The following is a 20,405-nucleotide window of genomic DNA, read 5'->3' as shown; positions in this document are numbered from 1 at the left end:
TCTCTTATATTCTGGAGGAATATTTAAGCCTTTTTCTTGGAAAAGGGCTCTGTAATGACTGGATCATGTAAGCGATTCTTAGACAGTCAAGTTTCCAGCAGCTGCTAATATTATGTCCAGGCTAGAGTAAAAAGCATATTGCAGAGAGAGATTTGGAAACTAAAGATGAAGAAGCTGAAACAGGTAATGGAATGCAAAAGCCTTTTTTTCTTTTCTCTCTTTTTTCTGAAACTAGGAAAAACAGTTGGTTTGGAATTGTTTCAGGAAACATTTTATGTTAATATCTGATGCAATATGATGGGCATTGAACTATATCCAGAATCTCTATGGAGACTATAATACAGGTTCTTCAAGAAATTGCTTTGCAGATCCCTGAGGCAATTTATGGTATACACTTGATTTTTCATCTGCAGTGGTACTACCATCAACATAGTTTCAACCACCTTGCCTTAGCATATCTTTCCTTCTAGTTTTTTGTCGTCTGTTACCATAAACTTTTTCATGTTTCATGCAATTTCTCTCATACTTTTATTATAAGACATATAATTAACATCTTTAGCTTATAATTTGTGGAGCCCAGGTAATGACTTTTGGTCTTTAAGGCTATGTCTTCTGAAATAACATCTTTGTGGAAAATCTTGGTGATTCAGCCTTTTGGACGTGTGCTTACACAGGTCTAATATTTATTGTTTGTGAGCTCTTACACCAACTCAAGTAATCTATAGTCTTATGACTTTGGCGTTATAGGTCCTATATTCAGTTGCTGCTGATACATGTGATACCTAACTATACTTGCTCAGTTTCCTCTCAGTACTGACTTTCACAACTGCAGAATGCACTCCAACCATCCACAGATGGCCTTGGTTCATATTACGTTGTTTTATCTTGTCTTTATGCATGCCACAAAGATTTCCCAAGTCTTAAACAACTGCTGTGTGTCAATCAGCCACTTTTATTTAGCAGGTCATTTTCTGTCTACTGTACTTTCCTGTACTTATCTGAGTGCTTGCTGGTTGATCTGTTGGCAAGGTTGCTTTATTTATTATTATTTTAAATTTTTATTCCCCCTTTTCTGTTCACATGAGTGTGATTCACCAGGTTTTACATAGTTAATGAGTGTTGGACTTCCAGCAGGGGATATTTCACAGTCACTCAGTGCAGCAGAGATCATTGGAGGCTATACATTTGGTAAATGTGAGTGTAATTAAAAAACTTATTTCTGATTTGATGTTGAACTAATTCTCAATTACTGATTATATAAAATGATGAATTTTCTATATTATTTTTTTTGCATTCATGACAGATTGGTTATGTAAAAGTGTGTTGGCAGTAACGTAACTCACTGTGCCTATGAGGCCAGCGGGGGAGTGGTTACACAAGTGGTTACAGGTTTATTTCTTAACTCTAGTCTAGGAAAACAGCAAGTGATGGCAGGAGGAAGGTGCAAAATCTACTTGACTTGGCAATTTTCATCACTAGGTTTTGTCATTAAGAGAATCTTTCCCTGCCTAGCAGTGTGCTGTTCTTCCCTGAGTACTTAATGTTCTAGTACTATATGCCAGAGACATACTGGGGAAGGCCTGTGGGCTCTCCATTGAGAAAACTCATGTAATGGTTTGTAATGGAGTTTTAACCCTAATGGAAACATAGCCATCAAGGTTAAAAGATTTTGTGTTCTGAAGTACAGTATAAGACTTTGCTCTCTACGTGGAGTAACACCCCAGGTGGAATGGCTGGTGGTATGATTGAAGATGCATAGCTGAGGTCAAAGGGATTATCTAGCTAGACATACAGAATTCCATGTTGTTTACTTATGAGAATTCCTTATTTTCATTGTAGTACTATAAAAGTTAATAAGAAATGAACTGTAAGGCCATCCGGACTTGACTGACTGACCAACTTTTAATACAAAAGTCCTAAGTTAAACTGAAGATGCGTATTTCGTAAAGGGGGGAGGTGTTTCTTAATAGAAGGAGAAGGCTTGAAAAAATTACATCAAGATGTTAGGAAGGATGGACAGAGATGTTAGGACACAGAAACTCTAAAAAATTAAAACTAGTTAGGAGAAGAAGAGGGAGTGAAGTCACTATGCCTTTAAGTGCATGGGCCAGCTTCCTCCAGATGCCACTGTAAAACTTATTTATTTGTCTGAGACTTCTGTTTGTGTATGTTACGTGCTTACATGTGCATATTTAGAGCTGTTTCTATGAGGTCTTGAATCCTAGTTGTACCTACATAAACTGGTCAAAAGCCAGTGAGAAAAGTATGTTCTGAGTAGAGTTAATATATTATTTTTTTGACAATGAATGCTGGCTGATTAAGTGAGGTGTGGAGCGAGGTTCTGCACATGCTGTTCCTCAGTGTTCTTGTCGACCCTGTAAAACAGGGGGTAAGGACCATGCTTAGTGAATTTATAGGTGATTCTAGCTGGGAGCCTTGTTGCCATGCCAAAGGACACAATTAAAACATAGAAAGAGCCTGATGCATAGGAAAGCAATATAAATAACTGGACTCAATTCAGTATAGACGAGTGCAAGGTTATACATTTAAGCAGAAACTAGTAAGTACAGAATGAAGAACAGGATGCTAGCTAATTATGAGCATTAAAAAGGGATCTGGAAGTTATGGGCCCTAGCCTGACAGTGTATCAGTGTTGCTATATGACTGATGTAAAAGAAATATGGCCCAAAGGCCATGCAAACCTGTGGAAAGGATTTTTTCACTCCAGCCATTTTCAGCTGGAGTCCTGTGTCTCCTTTTAGGCAGTTAATTTCAAAAGAAGTCAAGGAACAACTGGTGAAGAGGAACCAAAAGAAAGCAACAAAACAGATCCTGAAAACAACCTGTGAGGAAAAGACAGAAAACCTTATGTTTGTTTAGTCTGAAGAGAAACCTGCTAATTAGAGATCTACGGATAGTCTTCAAATGTGTAAAAAATTTCTAGAAAATTAGCACCTTGTTTATTTTCGTCATCTGTTTTATATTTGGGGCTGTAGACCTCAGTGTACATCAAGAAGCTATGATTATATTTAATATTGTTTTAAAATCTTTTTCAAAAATGTTCAGTTGAAAAAGAAAGGATGATTTGGGAGGAGGATTACTATTATTATTATATTGGTGCCATTGTACAAGTAACTATAAATGAGTATTCAACTGCAGACCGCTGTAGTTGAAGGGAACACGGTAAAGCTGGAGCCTTGCGTTAGCTGAAAAGCCAGCTGGAGTGTTGTATTCCCCGGCAGAAATGCATCGCCTGCAATGGAGCTGGGAAATGAACCGCTAAGGGCTCGTATTACTTTCCATGCTCTAAACAAACAGCTCCATTCCCACAGTTGCACAACATTTTAGTATGCAGGATGAAGCTATGAGACTCTTCTAAACTTCTTAAAATAAATCTGCAGATATATTTTTGCTTGTTTGTTTTTAATTGTGGTGTTTCTCTCTGTAGTATTAAAATTCATAGGAAATGGGACATAATACTTAGGGACAGACCATGTTTTGGAAGGTCTTGCTCCTTAGAGCCATTTAGAAATCCATTAAGTGATTATGTCGCTAGAGTAGTTCCTGGTAAGAATTTGATAATTTAAATAATTTATTCATTCCTAAGAGTAAATTGATATTTATTTTAGTAATTTCTAGGAATACTATTACACACATAGCAACTTTTACCATTTAAAAATAAACAGCAAGATTCCTTAACTTTGGCAAGAGACTATTGAGACCAGATATTTCAGATTAAATGTCTTTTTTTGTCTTGATAAGATGGTATTACCCAATGAAATGATAATTTGCTAGAAAATATAAAATCTATTCCTGTATCTTTCTTGATTGTTGGAAATTAAGAAAGTATTCAAAGTCCAGCTAAAAAACGGTACATTCAGAAGGTTTAATGCATATGAAATGAACAGTTTTGGTCTGTAGACATATTTTGCATGTCTTTTTGTATTACAACAACCCCTCAATATATCAATTTTTTATTAATTAATGCTTGAAATGTTAATATTTAACTGTAAAAATTCTCATAGCACATTTTTCCCTCAGTCACAGGTGAATCATCATTCAACTAATAATGAAACTTATCAAGAAAGATTGGCGCGATTAGAAGGTGATAAAGAGTCGCTCATACTGCAGGTATGTCTTAAAGAGAACATCATCTACATAGTTGATACTCAGTGAATAAAAACTGAAGTGACAGAGTATTTTCTGTTAAACGAATGTTAGCAGGTCACCAAATGTAAATGATATTTAGTCAGGAATTAATTTATAATTCACATAATCCATCTCATTGATTTCACAGTGGGCTAACTCGGTAAAGAAGGGGGTCGGGGTAACAGCAGTCAGAGGGAGAAGAACGACAAAGGAAAAAAACAACTTAAAAATAATGCTGTGGAGTCCCAAGACAGTGCTGTGGTAGTGGTTCTCATTCTAGGTTTGCTAGGTTGTACCGGTTGATTTTTCTAGATTCTGTGTGCCACCATTGTTAATGAACTGGAAGACCAGCAGGTAGGTAGAACTGATATTTTTCCTGCTTGTATAGTGTACCAGAGTCACTTTACATCATCAAGAAGCTTAAGGGGGAAGTAAAGGGGCAAAAAGAAAATTTGACAGTAAAATGAATGCCTAAGCTCTTCCAGGTTTCCTGTTTCTCAGTTTACCAAGCCTTTTTCAAACAGATCCAATGTCCCATATAAGTTTTCCTCCTGGAGATCACACGTTATACAGCTTAAAATAAAAAAACCTCTTTTTTTCCTGGGTATTTTCACTATTACTAAAGTGTACATTACATGCTTTTTAAAACTGAAGCTGGATAGTTTTTTAAATGGTCTTTGCATATTCTTTCTCTTTACGCTTAGAAAAGTGTATTATAATCATATGTATTTATATCAAACAAAACCTAACTATACGGGCTGGATAGGTGTTGTCCCTACTTTCAGTTACTAGTTTCTGTAAGCATGTTTTATCCTGTATGTTCTGTTCACACTTGTATTAATTTACTGAGTAGAATTCTCACTGCTGTTGTTAAACAATAAATAGTTTGTGAGACATAAGCATAAGCTTAGGTTGAATCTTTTCGTTATTGTTAAACTAAGATTGCTATTGCCAAATTTAGGAAAAAATAATCCTTAACGAGAAACAAACTTCTGGTTGGAATTTAAGTGTTTTAAGTGTGTGCTGCGTATTCCTTTTGTTCTGAGAGGGACTCAGGTCAGGGAAGGTAACATCACAACTGACATTCATTAAAACACCTTTTATTAATCAGGTGGTTATTAACTGTAACATCTTGTTTCTATTAATACTAGCAAACAACTTTTTGCACAGTTCACACACACATGAGCAACTTGTAATTGGAGTGACAATTAGGAGGCCAAACCCAGCTGTTTACTCAGAAGCAGAGGGTTGCACCAATGCACCTGTGGCTTTGTCCCTGAAGGCCTCCTTTGTTCCATCACATGTGTGTATAGTCCTGTAATCCTTGTCTGCATATAGCGACCACTGTTGTCTTGGATGTGGTTCATGCTATACAGCCAGATGTTGATGGTCATGGATGCTGGTGTGCTTGTGCAGATTTGCCAGAACCTTGGTGTTCAAAATGTATCAGATTTTGAGGATTTACCAGGAGTATTACTCTCCAGCCCTTCCAAGTTCCTGAAGACTGTTCCGGGCTACTGCTCATTACATACTTTTCCTGTCTTTGTCCTGCTGATTTTTAGTATTTCTTCACCCACACAAATAGGTACCCATAGAGTGCAGCCAGCCAGACTCGCAAAGGGGTTTTTATGACATGGTTTGGAGACCTGCCTAGAGTTTTTCTCAAAAGGAATGTAGTGAAATCAGATGTAAAAATTGTTTCTGTCTTGCCTTTTAATACCATCACACCCCCTACAAATCAAGAGGCTTAGGCAGTATTTATGCATTTATCTCTCCAACTGCACAGTACTGCCATAGAACTCCAAAACACCCAGGCAAATATGATAGATGAAAACCTCGGTCGGGTAGGTGAACCTCAACAACAACAAAGAAAAAGTGCCAAGATGGAGCTGGGGTTAGAATCTGTTTTACACCAGTTCTGTATACATATAGCAGTAAAATATGAGGAATACAGGCACGTCCCATGTGAGGTTACACTGGCCTGAGGGAGTCTGCTGATACAAACCTGATTCCTGGGTATGACCGTTGGCATGAAGGATGAGAAAGCGGTGGGAAACAGAGCACCTCTATTCTATAGCTCATGCTGAATTGTGCCAGTGAACTGTGGTCCATAAGCTGTCACCTGTAGCAAATATGAGTCTGGGAGCACTCCAGTCTTGTATCAGACTTGCTGCAGAAGAAGAAGCAATATGAGTGATGCCTGCTATCTCGGTTCGCCAAGGCTGAGTCAAACAGTGCACTTTGAAAGCTGCTTCCACTGCTCAATCTGTAGTGGAGGCTGGAAATGCTGTGGCATCTGGGACACCTTCTTACAGCTCAGTGCCTGCGAATAAGAGCTCATGTACTTCTTCAGGTGTTCTGTTTGGGTTTTTGTGGTTATTTTTTTTGTTTTTTCACAAAGATGTTTTCAACCCTTATACCACTTGATTTTTAGCTAACTGTTCAGCATGCCTCACTTCTGTAGATACTTGTAGAAAATACATTACCTATGGGCTGACTCTCATGGGTATTGCACTGCTAAGGCAAGATGGACTTACCAGCATAGCATACACTGAGGTTACGTTCTGTGTGCAGCCTACTGATTCCCTGAAGAGTCTGGCAGATGTAATCCTGAACAGCAGGGAAAATATGAGCTCAAAATGGCTAATGTGTGTCTCTGCCTAACTACTGGAACATCCAACACATGCTTCTAAAGCTGCTAAGATTTTACTAAATTCCTTTGCAGGTCACATTTAACATACAGAGTTTTCCTTGCAGGTTACAATGCTAGTTGGAATCTAACCTGATCCTTTAAGGAGAGCTTGTTTTCTTTCTCTGGAACCTGCATGAGAGTGAAGAAGAGGATTCAGTTTGTTCCTTCTTGCTTTCTGACCTCACAGGGTTGGGTTCCTTTGTGTGCCATCACCCATTTAGTGGGAGCAAAACAAAAAAGTAGACAAGCAGCAAACTTCCTTACAGGGAGTTGTCCCTCTGCCCCAGCTTGGATTCATCCCCCTGCCATCTGCCTCCACCCACTCCTTCCTATCATCTCTCATCCTGTGTTTGTCTGTACTCTACCCTACACCCAACTACTTTAAAGGCAAAATAATAAAATAGTCCTTTTTTTTTTTTTTCCTTTTTCTGTGTTCCTTTCCCAGGCATGCTTGTCATTAAGTTCGTAGGTGAAACAAATACAAATCACTCAGTCGCTCCCTCTGCACCTTCCCTGAAGTGAGCTCAGTTATCATTGATTGAGTTCTAGAAATGCTGCATAGGGGATACATCTGAAAGGTTTCATTTCCACATTCTGTACCCCCTTGTTTTTTTAAATAAAGGTGTCGCAGGGTTGGATGTGACAGCATAGATAAGTTTTAACTAATTTCATTCAAACTGGAGTTTAAACACCTAAGGTTGCTTTTTCTGTGAGAGAGAGCATTTTTCCAGTATAATCAAAGCTTTCATATCAGTGAATAGTAAAACTGAATATATGGAGTGTATGTACTGCTTAACAAAGGAATTAACACCTTTCTAATGTTATCCTGAGTACAGCTTTGTCAGCTTTGTGCCAGCTTTTAGTTAGGCAGCTGGACTTTTCTTACTATGCGCTCACTGGTCTGTACCACCATTCCCACAGTTCTTTAGCAGTATTGCTTATTGTTTCTTTTCCTGGGATTCATTGTCTGTATCTCACTTCTTTTGCTTTCATGTTTTGGCTTGCAAAGCCTGGGAATTTTTCTTGGAATAGAACTTTGCCGCTGCTAAAACATGTCTTTTACTCATTGCATTCTTTATAACTTCAGAACACTTTATTGATAGGTAAGCTGGTTTTCTGTTCTTGTAAGAAGTAAGGTAATTGGTTGGTTTCTGAATGAACATTTTTATTGTTTATCCATTTTAGGGAGTGAAATGCTAATGGAACCTGAAATGGCAATGCATGCTCCAAAACCACAAAATATTTTCAGTATCTTGTGTTCTTGTTTGGTACTTTCTAATTTTTCAGACTTTCGTGTGAGCTGACTGAGGCTACCTGTAGGTAGTCTTCCATCTCTTATAGAAATGCTCTTCTCTTTTATATTAAAATAAAATAATCGGGGGCGGGGGGGGTGTCAGAGGGCGGAGTTGAAGTAAAACATAGGTGAGACTGAAAAATTGCCTATCTTGATAGAGCAGGTTGCTGCAGAGCACAAGAATATTCAACCATTGAGGACTTTAAAAGAGAACTTGCTGTTAGAATGTGCATTTGGATGTTAATTGTATAAGGTAATTGAAACTTATTTACAGTCAGTTCAGTAGCATTGTGCTTCTCTTCTCAAATTACAGGTGAGCGTACTTACAGACCAGGTGGAAGCTCAAGGAGAGAAAATCCGGGACTTAGAAATCTGTCTTGAGGGGCATCAGTTAAAACTGAATGCTACAGAAGAAATGCTTCAACAGGTAAAAATCTAGATTGGAAAGTGTCTTGTATAATCTTCTCCAACAAAAGGTTGAACATATATGGTCAGCTTGTCTGCATGTGTGAGTGCCTTTGGCAACAAGATAAAACAGGAAAAAAATGCCACTTTTATTGTCCTCTTGCTGCTTTTCACATTTTTTTTTTTCAATAAATGTTTCTTTGTTTTCCTGTTGCAGAAACATTTTACTGGCTGGTTGCATAATACTGTACGTGGCAGCATGTAAAATGAAACTATTGTGTCTTATTTGTACTGTGCTGACGAACTAAATTTGGACGTGGTTGAGTAACTGGTTAGACAGGTTAAATGTATCTAATATATGTAGGAGTTATAGAATTAGGTTTTATTTAACTGTCTTCTGTTTTTGTATGGCTGTGAAGCTGAACAGGTAGTAAGCTGAAATGAATTACTGCATCAGGTTTGGTTCTATAACCATTTCTTGCTTAATTTTGGAGCTTTGCCCTTATTTTTGAATGAAAATCAGTATACAAAGGCATAATTTTCTTTATTTCAATTTACAGTTTCAGGCTATGTGATTTAATTTTTGCTTTTTCATGTTACATGTTGAGGGAGCAGAACAAATGATAAATTGAATACCTGATATTTCATGTGTTAGTGCAGAGCTGGCTGATCTGTTGATGCAAAAGAACTCTCCAGATGCAACTTGCGTGTATTACAGATGCAGATCATCTACTGGTAATACAGTACAGAGATATCAAAAATAGATTTGAAACTGTAACTAACCCTCAAAATCTATGCTAGAAATCTGCAGGATAGACATTGTTCTTGATGAACTTACTTCCTCTCCCCACCCAAATTGTTGTGTTATATATTTACTGTTTTAGTCTGTGTGAAATGTACAAGTCTTTCTATGAACTAATCGATAGCTTTAAATTATGACAAAGATTCCTGTAGGTATGCATGTAAACAGTAGCAGTTTTTATAAATAATCTTGTATCCTAAACCTTTAAAAGTTATTATTCTACAAGCTTCTCAAAAAAAGAATTGGTCACACAGAACTTTCGCAGCCCAAAATGCTTCTAGCTGGGAAAAGTTTTATTCTCATTCTTTAATGAGGGGACATTTTTAAAACTGCAAATAGCGAGTGCATTTAGTTTTTCAGTGAGATCTCAAGTGAAACTCAAAGAACAGTAACTATTTAAATTATGAAAATCTGTTTTCAAATTTCAGGAAGGCGTTCACAATAGAGTGTAGAAGTTTCCTGTTTCAATCTAAAACTAGATAGTTACTCTGTAACTTCTGCTACAACTGTTTATTATTTCTCTGTCTTAAAATGTTCTGCTTTGATGATCTTCTGAGGAAACATGAATTTAAAGCCTGATTTAACTGAACACTGAGGCATCTGAGAACAAAATATAATAATGCATGTACATTACTGTTACAGTGAAAGCATACGACATTAGGTACACGCGCAAATTGCTTACAAAGCTGATTCTGAAGTGATAAGCTACAAAAGTCTGTACTAAAGCTAAAGAAGTTAGAGAATCTCCAAATATGTTTAACATAAACCTTAAATCTAAATGTTGAGATTACTTTGAGCACCTGTAATTTTTGCCAAGTGGGGAGTAATTTCAGATTTATTTTCTTTCTTGTACGCATATTAAATAGGAGTAAGCTCAAATTTGTTGATTGTTTTGTATTGTTGTTTTGAGATCTTAGATTTGAACATAATTTACAGAAATACTGACAAGCGTGCTAAATTTCTAAGTGACAGATCTCTCATGCTTACAGCATGTATGAGAGCTCAAATTTGGTTTGTTGGGTTTGGTTTGGGGTTTTTTTTTTCCAAAAGAAAGGATTATCTAGGCGACAACTTGGTAAAATTTTGTGTTTCATTTTTACCCTATGAGTTTGTCCATTTGAACTTTGCATAGAGACAGACACAGAAACAAACACATACTTAGGATTTTAATTTTAGTGTGGGTGATGTACTTTTGATGGCTGAACCAAAATTCAAAAACAAACTCAGTGTGAAACTGAGATATTTAAAATCTATTTCCTCACTGGAATGAGGAAAAAAATATGTTAACATTTTAGTTTTGTGAACATTAAGAAGAGCAAATTAGGGGAAATACTAAAGGGTGATGAGGGAATGGTAGTTCTGGTGTCTTTCTCACATGGATTACGTATCCCAGTAGACAATGGGATATGGGAAAACCAAGTTAGATCTCTCAAAATTTCAAGTCAGGGAAATTGCACATTTATTATGCCTCCACAGAGGGCCGTATTGGCTATGATTTATTTTGATGGTGCTTTTCACAGTTCATCTTGTTGGAAAGATTACCCTCTACAGGGAATAAGTTGAGATTTGGAGAGAAGAGAATGACCTGATAATGTGATGGTTAGGACATGCCTGCAAGATACATGGTCAGTAGGCCTTCCTGCGGTTAATTTGTCAAAAATAGAGTGAGTATATGGCCTCAGAGGCTTCATTAGACTGATGGATCACTCATGTTTTGGGGAGTGTTGGGTTCAGATCTTCTCAGCCAGCAGTTCCAGTGTCCTGCACAAGTAAGTGCTCATGATGCTTAGTAAAGAGATGAAAGGTACTAGGGCTGTCATTGAATTTTCCCATGAAAACTATTTAGTGGGTCTTTCAAGACAGTATTTCTTTACTTTTACAGTAAACTAGATTATTTCTAATAAGAAAAAAATCATCTAGCTCTATGTTTCTATCTAAATATTCTTGCTTTTCAGAAAGACTACTATTACCTTCCTGAGATGCATGTAAATCCAATTTTATTTCGTGGTTCTGCTTGCTTATTCACCATACATTGAACTCCACTGATTTTCACCTTTGTGAAATTAAGTTGACTGCTTCTGCTAAATAGAAACTGGAACAATAAAGATAATTGCCCTAACTTAAAAAATGTTTAATGTATATTAGTAGAACTAAGCTAACTGTAGTATGGGTAAGCATATTATTTACTTATCTGAGAAACCATGTACATGAGTCCAGGATAAGCCCTGTCTTTTTAATTTTAACTATAAGAAAAGTGACTCAGTTAATTCTGTGCCCAAAATGCTACAATGAAAACAAAAATCATGTACTTCAAGTTAATGATGGTGTCTGGTAGTTCCTCAACAGAGAGGGTATCCTGCACAATAGTTTTTGCTGAATCTATGCTAGCAGAGACTTGTCCACTTGGTCAGGGTGGGGTTACTGGCTAAAATCCTTCTGGCTTATGATTTATGCACAGTTGTTTTGAACCCTGCTACAAAGTGATCATGAAAACACTTCTGAAACAGCAGCTAAAATAAACTTTATATGAATCATATAAAAAGGCTGTTTACCAGTTAGTGTGAACATCTTGATTGAGTAATAGTAGCAACAGATGATGATGATGCTTTGCAGAAAATCTTGATTCTTCATCACTCTAAGAGGATAGTGCAATATCCCTTAGTCAAAATGTGAGCGTTCAAGAAATGAGTTGAGCCAATCTACAGCTACAAAAAAAGAGAAGGCCACATTCTTTCATCCTTCTCCCTGTTCCTGATGGTGTGCTTCTGCAACTTAACTTTATACTGGCTCTCATGCTCATCAGATTTTTTCCTCAGTGACTGGGAGAAAACTAACTTGGGGTTTAAAAAGAAGGGGCTGTTTTTCTCCTGGGTTAGCATGTTGAAACAGCTCACAGAAAAGGTCAAGGCATGGCATGAGGGCAGTAGTGAGATGTGCACTTGACCTAGCTGTTTATGAAATCACAGCCAAAGAAAATACGGCTTAGCAGTGTTTGAGAAACAAACCTGTGAAACAGGTCCTGAGATGCCCTGGTGTGCAGTTACAGATAATGCATGTGTGTTTTCATTAGATGTGCTTACGGTGTCAAACTCAACATTTTGCTTTTGTAAGGATACTTGTTCCACTACAGACTCTAATCAAGATAAGCATGTTTCACCTTGAAGGTGTTTGCATTTTCTTTCTTTAAAACAAAGCAGGTCTTTCAAAAACTCATGACAGTGAAGGACAAAACTTTATATCAGTCCTTAAGTACGATTCTGGTTTGGCCCAAGAAACACATTTCCTTGGTCATCCTTGATAGTAAGTGTTAAGAGAAAATTTTCTGGAGCAGGACTGGGAGCAAGATACCAGTTTAGTCTCACTGAATTGCCTTCCAGTGGTATCTATGTCTTGCCATCAAATGTGTAAAGGATATGGAAAGGCCAGCCTATGTGAATGGTTACCGATCTTGCCCTTAGCATGTTGTAATGAATACGTCTTGATATAAAATAAATAAAAAAACCCCCACCCTCCTGGAATTACCCTATGAAAACAATTTATGCTGTGACAGTCTATTTCCAGTGTATCCGCTGCTTTAAAATGTAAAATCACAGCCAGTTTTAGAGAACAGTGATGTGTTATATGTCTTACTCAAAGTTAGTATGTGGCATTTCTAAGTACTTTCTTCCAGTCCATTTTAAGGAAGGAGTTTTGTTTTTTCAAGAGGGGATCTTAAACATCTGCTATGTTAGCCTTAGGGGAACCTCCTATCAACTTGCTATCAACTTCTCTTTCATTTGTACTGTACAAATGAAGAATAGAATTGGAAAGCAGAAGTAATTTTTGCTCTGTATAGTAGTAGCCTAAACTGTCCCATAACAGAAAGTACCAGCCATGCATAATGTAAACACAGTGGTGCTAAGGAATCTGTGCTGTCAATCTTGACAGCTGTGTTACATCACTTTGAAAAGTGATTTTTTTGCACATACAGATTTCACCTCCACGGCTCTTTTAAGTGCATTTGTTATGGTAATTATCGTGAGTAAGAATAGTTAGTTACCTCTTTGCTATTGCAGTGCTGCATTTGATTTGTTTAACAGATACTAGTTCCCATTGAAGCTCTCTGGCATAAAGTCTTAACAGTGCACAGTTTGTGTTGCCAATCAAAATGCTGGTCTCTGTGGCAGTGTCTTTCCTGTACCTGACCAAATCCTAAATGTGGTTTAACTGTGTGTTTCCACCTTTTTCTTTTCTGACACGAGTCTTATTTCTGACACATAATTGCAAGAAGCAATTCAGGGGACTCTTGTCAGATGGTTGCATTGTGCAGGCATGATTGCGTCTTCTATCAAATAAATTCTCCTGCAAATTACAAAGCATTTGGCTCTAGGATTCTTTCTGTCTTAAAAATACACGTAGAAACTGTTTCTCATGTCACTTTATGGCCAGCTTCTGCTGGGTGCAAGGAGCAGGGGAAAGTGTGCCAGGCAGTGCCCTTTGTGAGGCACAATGGAGAATCTTTTAAAAACCAGAATTAAAAGAATGCAGGGAGGAGCTGTATGAGAGTAAGAACTTTAATCTGACACGGTTTAGTGTGTACCTGTTCTGGTTTTGCAGTTGTCTTATACTCAGGGGAGACAGAATCCTATCTTGCTTGCAGGGTATGAATCTGGTGTGTATCTGTTTGCTTCTCGGGAACTTTGCTGGCTGGCAAGGATCATTCCTTCAACTTTCAGTTGCCGGAGTTATCTGATCTTAGATGAATTTCAGCACTTGTTTATAGCATGCAGTAACTCCTTGCCAGCAGCTAGCTTAGTGTTTCAGATTTTGAAGTGTGCTCTGTGCTGCTCTGGTGTGAGGCATAAGGTTTTCAGAGCGTGCCATCAAGTTGTGCAGCGCCTCTATGCAGGTGAGCATTACAGTGCTTTGTTATTTTAAAGTTAATGTAGGCATGAATCTGTTCCTCAGGCATATGCAAAGGGTTGTTCAAATTGGCAGTGCAATGGGAATTTCTGTCCTTTCTGTTGCTTAACTATATAATGGGCAAATGATGAATTGGAGGGCTGTAATTCACTCTCTACTACTGACTTGCACCATTTCATGGTGATTACAGATGTACATTGCTTTCAGCTGTGTTTTCAGTTAAGCAAATATCTGATTTCTACCACAGCTGACACACAGCACTTGAAAAGTGCAGTCCTCATTAGTGGTGGTTCTTGCTGAATTTTGCTTACCAGGTAGGTAGCTTGGTCGGTCTGTCTCAACTACGTTAGTAAGGATGAAAAGTATGAATCTTGTTGAGTGTTGTATTTTCTGCAGTGCACAAGTGCAAAATGGGATTTTTTTTTTTTTTTTTGGGGGGGGGGGATGTCCCCAACTTGACTAAAATCTTACTTACGGTTTCTCAGTCAGTGTATGGCATGGATTGTATCTTCTGTTCTGTGGTGTGCTAAATATCCTGGAATTTTCTTTGCTTGCAGCTGCCAGCCTGGAAAAGTGTAGAGTCCTCTTTCTAAGTTATTTTCTGTCCTGTTAAATTTTACAAGCTGCTTTACAAGAATTAGGTATTTCCAAGAAAACAAAATGTGAAAGTGAGGTATAGAGCATGTGCTTCAGTTTCGTTGGGAATATTGAAAATCAAGATGAAATATTTAAAAAATATACAGTGTGAATTTTAAAAATACAGTTGTGTTTGGAAATAGTTTGCTGTTCATTGATCTGTCTGATACATGCATATTGCAGCTTCTGCATGACTTATCTTTAATAATTATTCTACTTTAAAATAGCTTTTTCCTAATTTTAAAAATTAAAAGTTTAGTTTTAAAAAAAAGAACTTTGATAAATTATAGTAGATTTTAAAATTAAAAACAAGTATCCTCTTTATAAACAAGATTTGCTAGGATATGTTCTATTTCTGTTCTGTATTTCAGCTCTTTAAGGTCTTCCTAAAGCTGCTACAGCCCAAATTACCATTTTGCCTGTCTTATATTATTTTTTCTGCTTTAAAACCAATAACATAAATTTGTATTTTCTTTTCTTACAATTGCATATTTATTCTGGCTGAATTCAAGTTGCATCATACCACTGAAATAAACTATAATTTCTCTGTAACAAAATGGGTCACATTCTTAATGGGCTGTTCACTGTGAGCATCTGCTTGAAGATGAAAATAATTGCTTCCAGATGTTACCATTTCGAGTAGGGACATTTACTTTAAACGGCACTTTCTTCCAAAGCAAAAGTTAGACTGTCTAGATGCAAGAGAAATTGTCAGCTGTTTTAAATCAGTGTAGCTCCATTGAAAACAAACCAGAGATAGTTAGCTATTTTGTCTATTTTAAGGCAAGAGTTTTATGCCAGTTTATACTAGCTGAGAATCTGATTATCCAGCTTAGAGCAAACTAAAATTTTGTTTGAGTTGATTTTAAAAAACCCCACACATTAGCTGCCTTCAGGTTCACTTATACCAGCTAGTGCCTTAGTGTTCACGTGGAGCTACTGAACTCAGAGTGAGAGGAGTGCGGTATTACTCACCATTCCATAACTTAAGTGTAATTTGGGAGTCTACAGGGTAACGAGGGAGTAATGCTAGATGGTGCACTCAAAGAACAGATGTTTTGTTAAACATCTAGAGAGATGCCATGTCTCTCCTTGCCTTACTAAGAAATCTTCCTGTCATCCCATGGAATATACCATGTCAGTGTCAAAAAAAAAAAAAAAAAAAGTCTAAACATTGTTTTGGTTCAACAGTGAATAGGGTCTGTCCATGGGACAAAAGTCACCTCATCCTGCTAGTCTTTTTGATGTTCAGTGGCCTTAATTTTATATCAAAGTTCTCATTTATAGCTACGTCTTAATCTGCAGAAATCTGCTATGTTAACAGCTGTACTGAGCCTGTTCCAGTCTGGACTGGAATGTGCCTCTGGAACTTGTGCAGATTAGTGTTTTTCTGGAAGACAGAGGAGTTATTTGGAGTTACAATTGTAATGTTTAATCACCTTTGTAGAAAGCAGCTACTTCTGGGATTTCACGAGGTGACTGCCCCTTCAAGTTTCTCAATAAAAAAAGTCAGTGCGCTATCTTTTCCTGATTAATGCTTGATTTATTTTATTCAGAGAAAAAAACCCTAACCATGAGGCTACATTTTTGTTTGTTTTCCCATCCATACACAAATATCATTGTCAATGTCAGCAGGAGTGGGCATGGCACTGGGAATAGTGGGTGGCTTAGATAATTGCTGTTGCAATTCAGATGCAAGTTTAGTACTATTTTTAATTTGGGCAGTATCCCCCACCAGACTAAAACAATTTACATGTAGAGCAGATTTGGGTTCCAAATGAACTTTTAACTATATAATTTTTAAAATAACCTTTGTGGCTTCCTCAGCTCCAAGCTATGGTCTACAAAATATCGTACGGTTTGTGGAAGAGGAAGAGATAAGAAAAGGGTGATGGGCAGGGCAGTTTCTGATCACTCAGTAACATCAGCATAGATCCAGATGGCAACTTCAGTTAAGTCACTTCCTTCATCTGCTGTGATTCCTCAGTGTGTTTCATATGATCGAAACACTAATAACTAACAGTTATGAATTAACGTAAAATTTTTTAACCATCTAGAAACCTGCATTGTTTTGTACAAATTAATTAGGCACTTGGAAAGTTAGGTATGGATCTTTCAGTAAGGCTTAAACTCCTGAATGGAGTTTTTTCTCTTTGAAGATGGAGGCCAACAGAAGCATTGTATATTTTGGAAGACTTTTTGCTTTGGCTTTCTTGAAAACTAAAAGATGCAATAAAGGTGTGAATATTGAATGTTTTCCAAACACAGTGATATCACTCTGTCTGAAGTATGCCTTTCTCTGCAATCTGAAAAGCAAACTCAGGGCACACAAGCAGAGAGTGGTGGCCAATTGTTTCTCCTTTACACTGCTACTCAATTTAGACGTTGCCTTTTAGGGTTCCAGTTAGGGCATAACACTTCATTCACTGCTGTTCCCTCCACATCCTTCAAAAGTTAACAAGTACTACATGGTGCAAACTTTCAAGTACTATAAGCATGACTGCAGAAATGTTGCTTGTCTTTGGTACTTTATTTTGGTTAGAGTGCTCATTCTGTAATGCTGCCTTTACTGAATAACACCCGATAAGAAATTCTAAAATGTTTCATTGTAATACTGAAATGTAGCTTTGTCTGACAAGTATTTTAGGAAGTAGCCAACTGTTTTGTAATGTGTCATGTGGCATTGTGTAGGTTTGTGTTTGTTCAGCCTTAGTATTGTTTTCTGATGTCATGTCTTGCCTGGGGATTAACTCTGCCACACATTTTCTTCAAGCAGGGAGGGGGACACAGTGGTTTAGTAATTAACGCAGGAGGACGTTTAGGTGAAAATAACTGCAGCACGTGAGAAACACACAGTTCTAACAGTTCAAAGTATATATGTTTTGGAGAGGTATTTTGCTTTCCTATGAGTTTGCCAATCACTCCATTATTTATTTTTAGTTACTTTTTCTGCCCACAGTAAATGTTTACAACAAATCTATCTTGCTGCATTTTTATATTTTGTCATTGTATAGCAGTAGCAAGTGTGACTTTTGAAGAAGTGAATCGTTTTGCTGTTGTAATGAAAACATTAAATAGCAGGGTAGAGACTTTAGTATGGTCTGCCAATAAATCACATAGCATTCTGTCAGGTGTTTAAACAAATAACTGGAGAAAATTTTCTGCTGTGCTTTCAGGAGTTGCTAAGTCGAACATCACTAGAGACTCAGAAATTAGATCTAATGGCTGAAGTTTCAGACCTGAAGATTAAGCTGGTTGGTATGGAAAAGGAACAGAGTGAATATGAAGAGAAACAGAACAAAGCTGAGGTGAGTTTCTTTCATTAGCTTATTGGTTTGGGGTTTTTTTTCTATCAGCTGTGTATGGTATGCTGTTATACATCTGAGCTTTTGAGCTGAAATTGGCGTGCAACAGGATTTTCTGTGCTTACAGCACAGTCCCTATCATTGATGCTATGAATTCAGTGAGGAATATGATTATGCATTTTTGGAATGTGGTTTATTTTCCCCTCTCTCATTATACTTCAGAGGCTGCTGTTTGGCTTTAATCAAGGCACAAAGTGCCTTCCAGAAGCATACATTACAGTTGGCATTTACTTAACCCTTTCCTTCCCACAGGAGCTGGACTGGTGTGGCCGTGTGAGGCCTGCAGGGCTCTTCTGTTTCCTCACTGTTGTGGCTGAGAAGACCATCAGCTCAGTAGTATCAGGGGTGCTACAGACACTGGGGGGATCACCCTTGGTGATTTCGGTGCATTCCTGGCACTTGAGAGAGAAAGACAAGGGGCAGGGCGTTTTCCTCAAATGAGCCTTTCCCCTTGGCATTACATAATAAAAAACAAGGGGAAAAAGAAAGAAAGAAGAAAAAAAAAAAGAAAAAGAAAAAACATGCATTGGAGGCAATTATAATCCGTACTCCCCTTCAGATGTGGAGAGTCCTGGACATCAAAGCAGCTTTGGTTTTTGCCATATTGTTTAAGAAAGAGAGTATGAAACAAGGAGTCACGCAAACACCCATTTCATGGCAGTGAGTGGCAGCAGGGACCTGGGAGGGAGTGGGATTGTGGAAAAGTAATTCGTACGAATCGCCACGTGCTGTCCTACTTGGTGGTCCTGTGAGGGGATGAGCTAGCAGGGGAAGATTACCTGACAAGGGAGGATTATTAGGTCCAAGATTTACATATTGCTGACTGAAAAAAGACTGTATGTTCTTCATTGACTTAGAATTTGAAATTCAGGCAGTGTTAGAAAACTGTTTGTTTTCCATTACGTTGCTAGTGGAGTGTTTGATAACTGTGCGTAAGTAATTTACCTGCAGTGACATAATACTTTTGGAGTGTGTTTGTTTCTTAACTTATTTATCCTCTGAAGTTTTCTTTAGAGATTAATAGATAGCTTAAAGAGAGCAATTGCTGGCAGAGATTGCAAGCCAGAGAGGCACCAGCTGCTGTTTTTACCATCTGTGGCCGCCTCATGCTCTTTCACCCATAATTGTGTCTGTGTACAGAAGGCCTAAGCACAGCCTCGTACTACCTGAAAATGGAAACAGGCCTGTGCAGCGCCTCGTTGCTACAGATGGCAGCCCAGTCCCAGCACCGGCCGCCTCAGAGGCCTTCGGCACTTCCCATTACACCTCAGATGCCAGGACACAAGGCTGCCTAAATAATCGCAGGACTTGCACAGGCAGCCTGGCTCCTGGAAAGGAAGGAAGCTTTTGAGCGCCTTTGCACTGAGGGGACTTCTAAGCGCCCAGTTGCCCCTGTGATGGGGTGAGGCTATGTGAAACTCGTGTCACTGCAACAAGGTGTGTGGCCCCCTTGCAGGGACAAGTTGAGCTTTATGGTCCTGGAAGCCTGTGGTGTAATGCTAGGTGATAGGAAACATTCCTGCTGAGATGGAAAAGGATTCTAATCTGATGGAAAAGTTGAGAATCATTGTGTTAAGTATGCCCTGAATTATTAACTACCCCGAGATGTGATTAGATTTCTGGCCTGTTGAAAGTCACAAGCCTGTACAAAGCAAGGAAAACTGGTGTTGTAAGTAAAGCTGTGGGAAATAAACAGCATTTTTGGTTGCCTCACTGAACCATTGTTAAAATTATTTCAGATTGTCCTGAATAAGCATTAATCCAATTTGTCAAGATAAACAGGCGTTGTTTTCAATCAGATAGGATGTTTACTTGAATTCTAATGCTTGAGCCCTATTTCAGGTCCTTTTACTGTAAATTTGACTAATTTTTTAATACAAACACAATTTCAAACACCAGAATGAAATTTATTAATATATTTTCTTCGTACTATTAGACTAGAACTGCTGCTTGCGTTTGGTAATAGTTTGGGTGTCTTCCTGAACTCCTTGCCTCCACTTCCCAACTACATCTTTCTAGTGAATAAACCACTCTTATGAGCACAGTCCACCTTTACTTTGCTCTTGTTCCTGCATACACGGTTGTGTTGTGGTAACCTAATGGCTTCAGAGTGAGACAGTTCTCCAGACAGTGACAGAATGAGATTAATCTTGCTGTAAT

General features: G+C 37.9%; 1 protein-coding gene across 5 annotated transcripts in view; it reads left to right on the top strand.

The window, feature by feature from the left end:
- PPFIBP2 (PPFIA binding protein 2) overlaps positions 1 to 20,405 on the top strand; it is a 102,817-nt gene that overhangs the window by 51,116 nt on the left and 31,296 nt on the right. For all 5 annotated transcript variants that reach the window (XM_040609162.1, XM_040609163.1, XM_040609161.1 and 2 more), the window contains 3 exons: positions 4,042 to 4,131; positions 8,449 to 8,562; positions 18,057 to 18,188. In XM_040609162.1, the coding sequence (XP_040465096.1) occupies positions 4,042 to 4,131; positions 8,449 to 8,562; positions 18,057 to 18,188 (336 nt within the window). The remainder of the gene's footprint in view (positions 1 to 4,041; positions 4,132 to 8,448; positions 8,563 to 18,056; positions 18,189 to 20,405) is intronic.

Source organism: Falco naumanni, chromosome 10 (genome assembly GCF_017639655.2).
Source record: "Falco naumanni isolate bFalNau1 chromosome 10, bFalNau1.pat, whole genome shotgun sequence".
In the NCBI taxonomy this organism is placed as follows: Eukaryota; Metazoa; Chordata; class Aves; order Falconiformes; family Falconidae; genus Falco; species Falco naumanni.
This window is presented reverse-complemented; position numbering and strand designations above follow the sequence as displayed.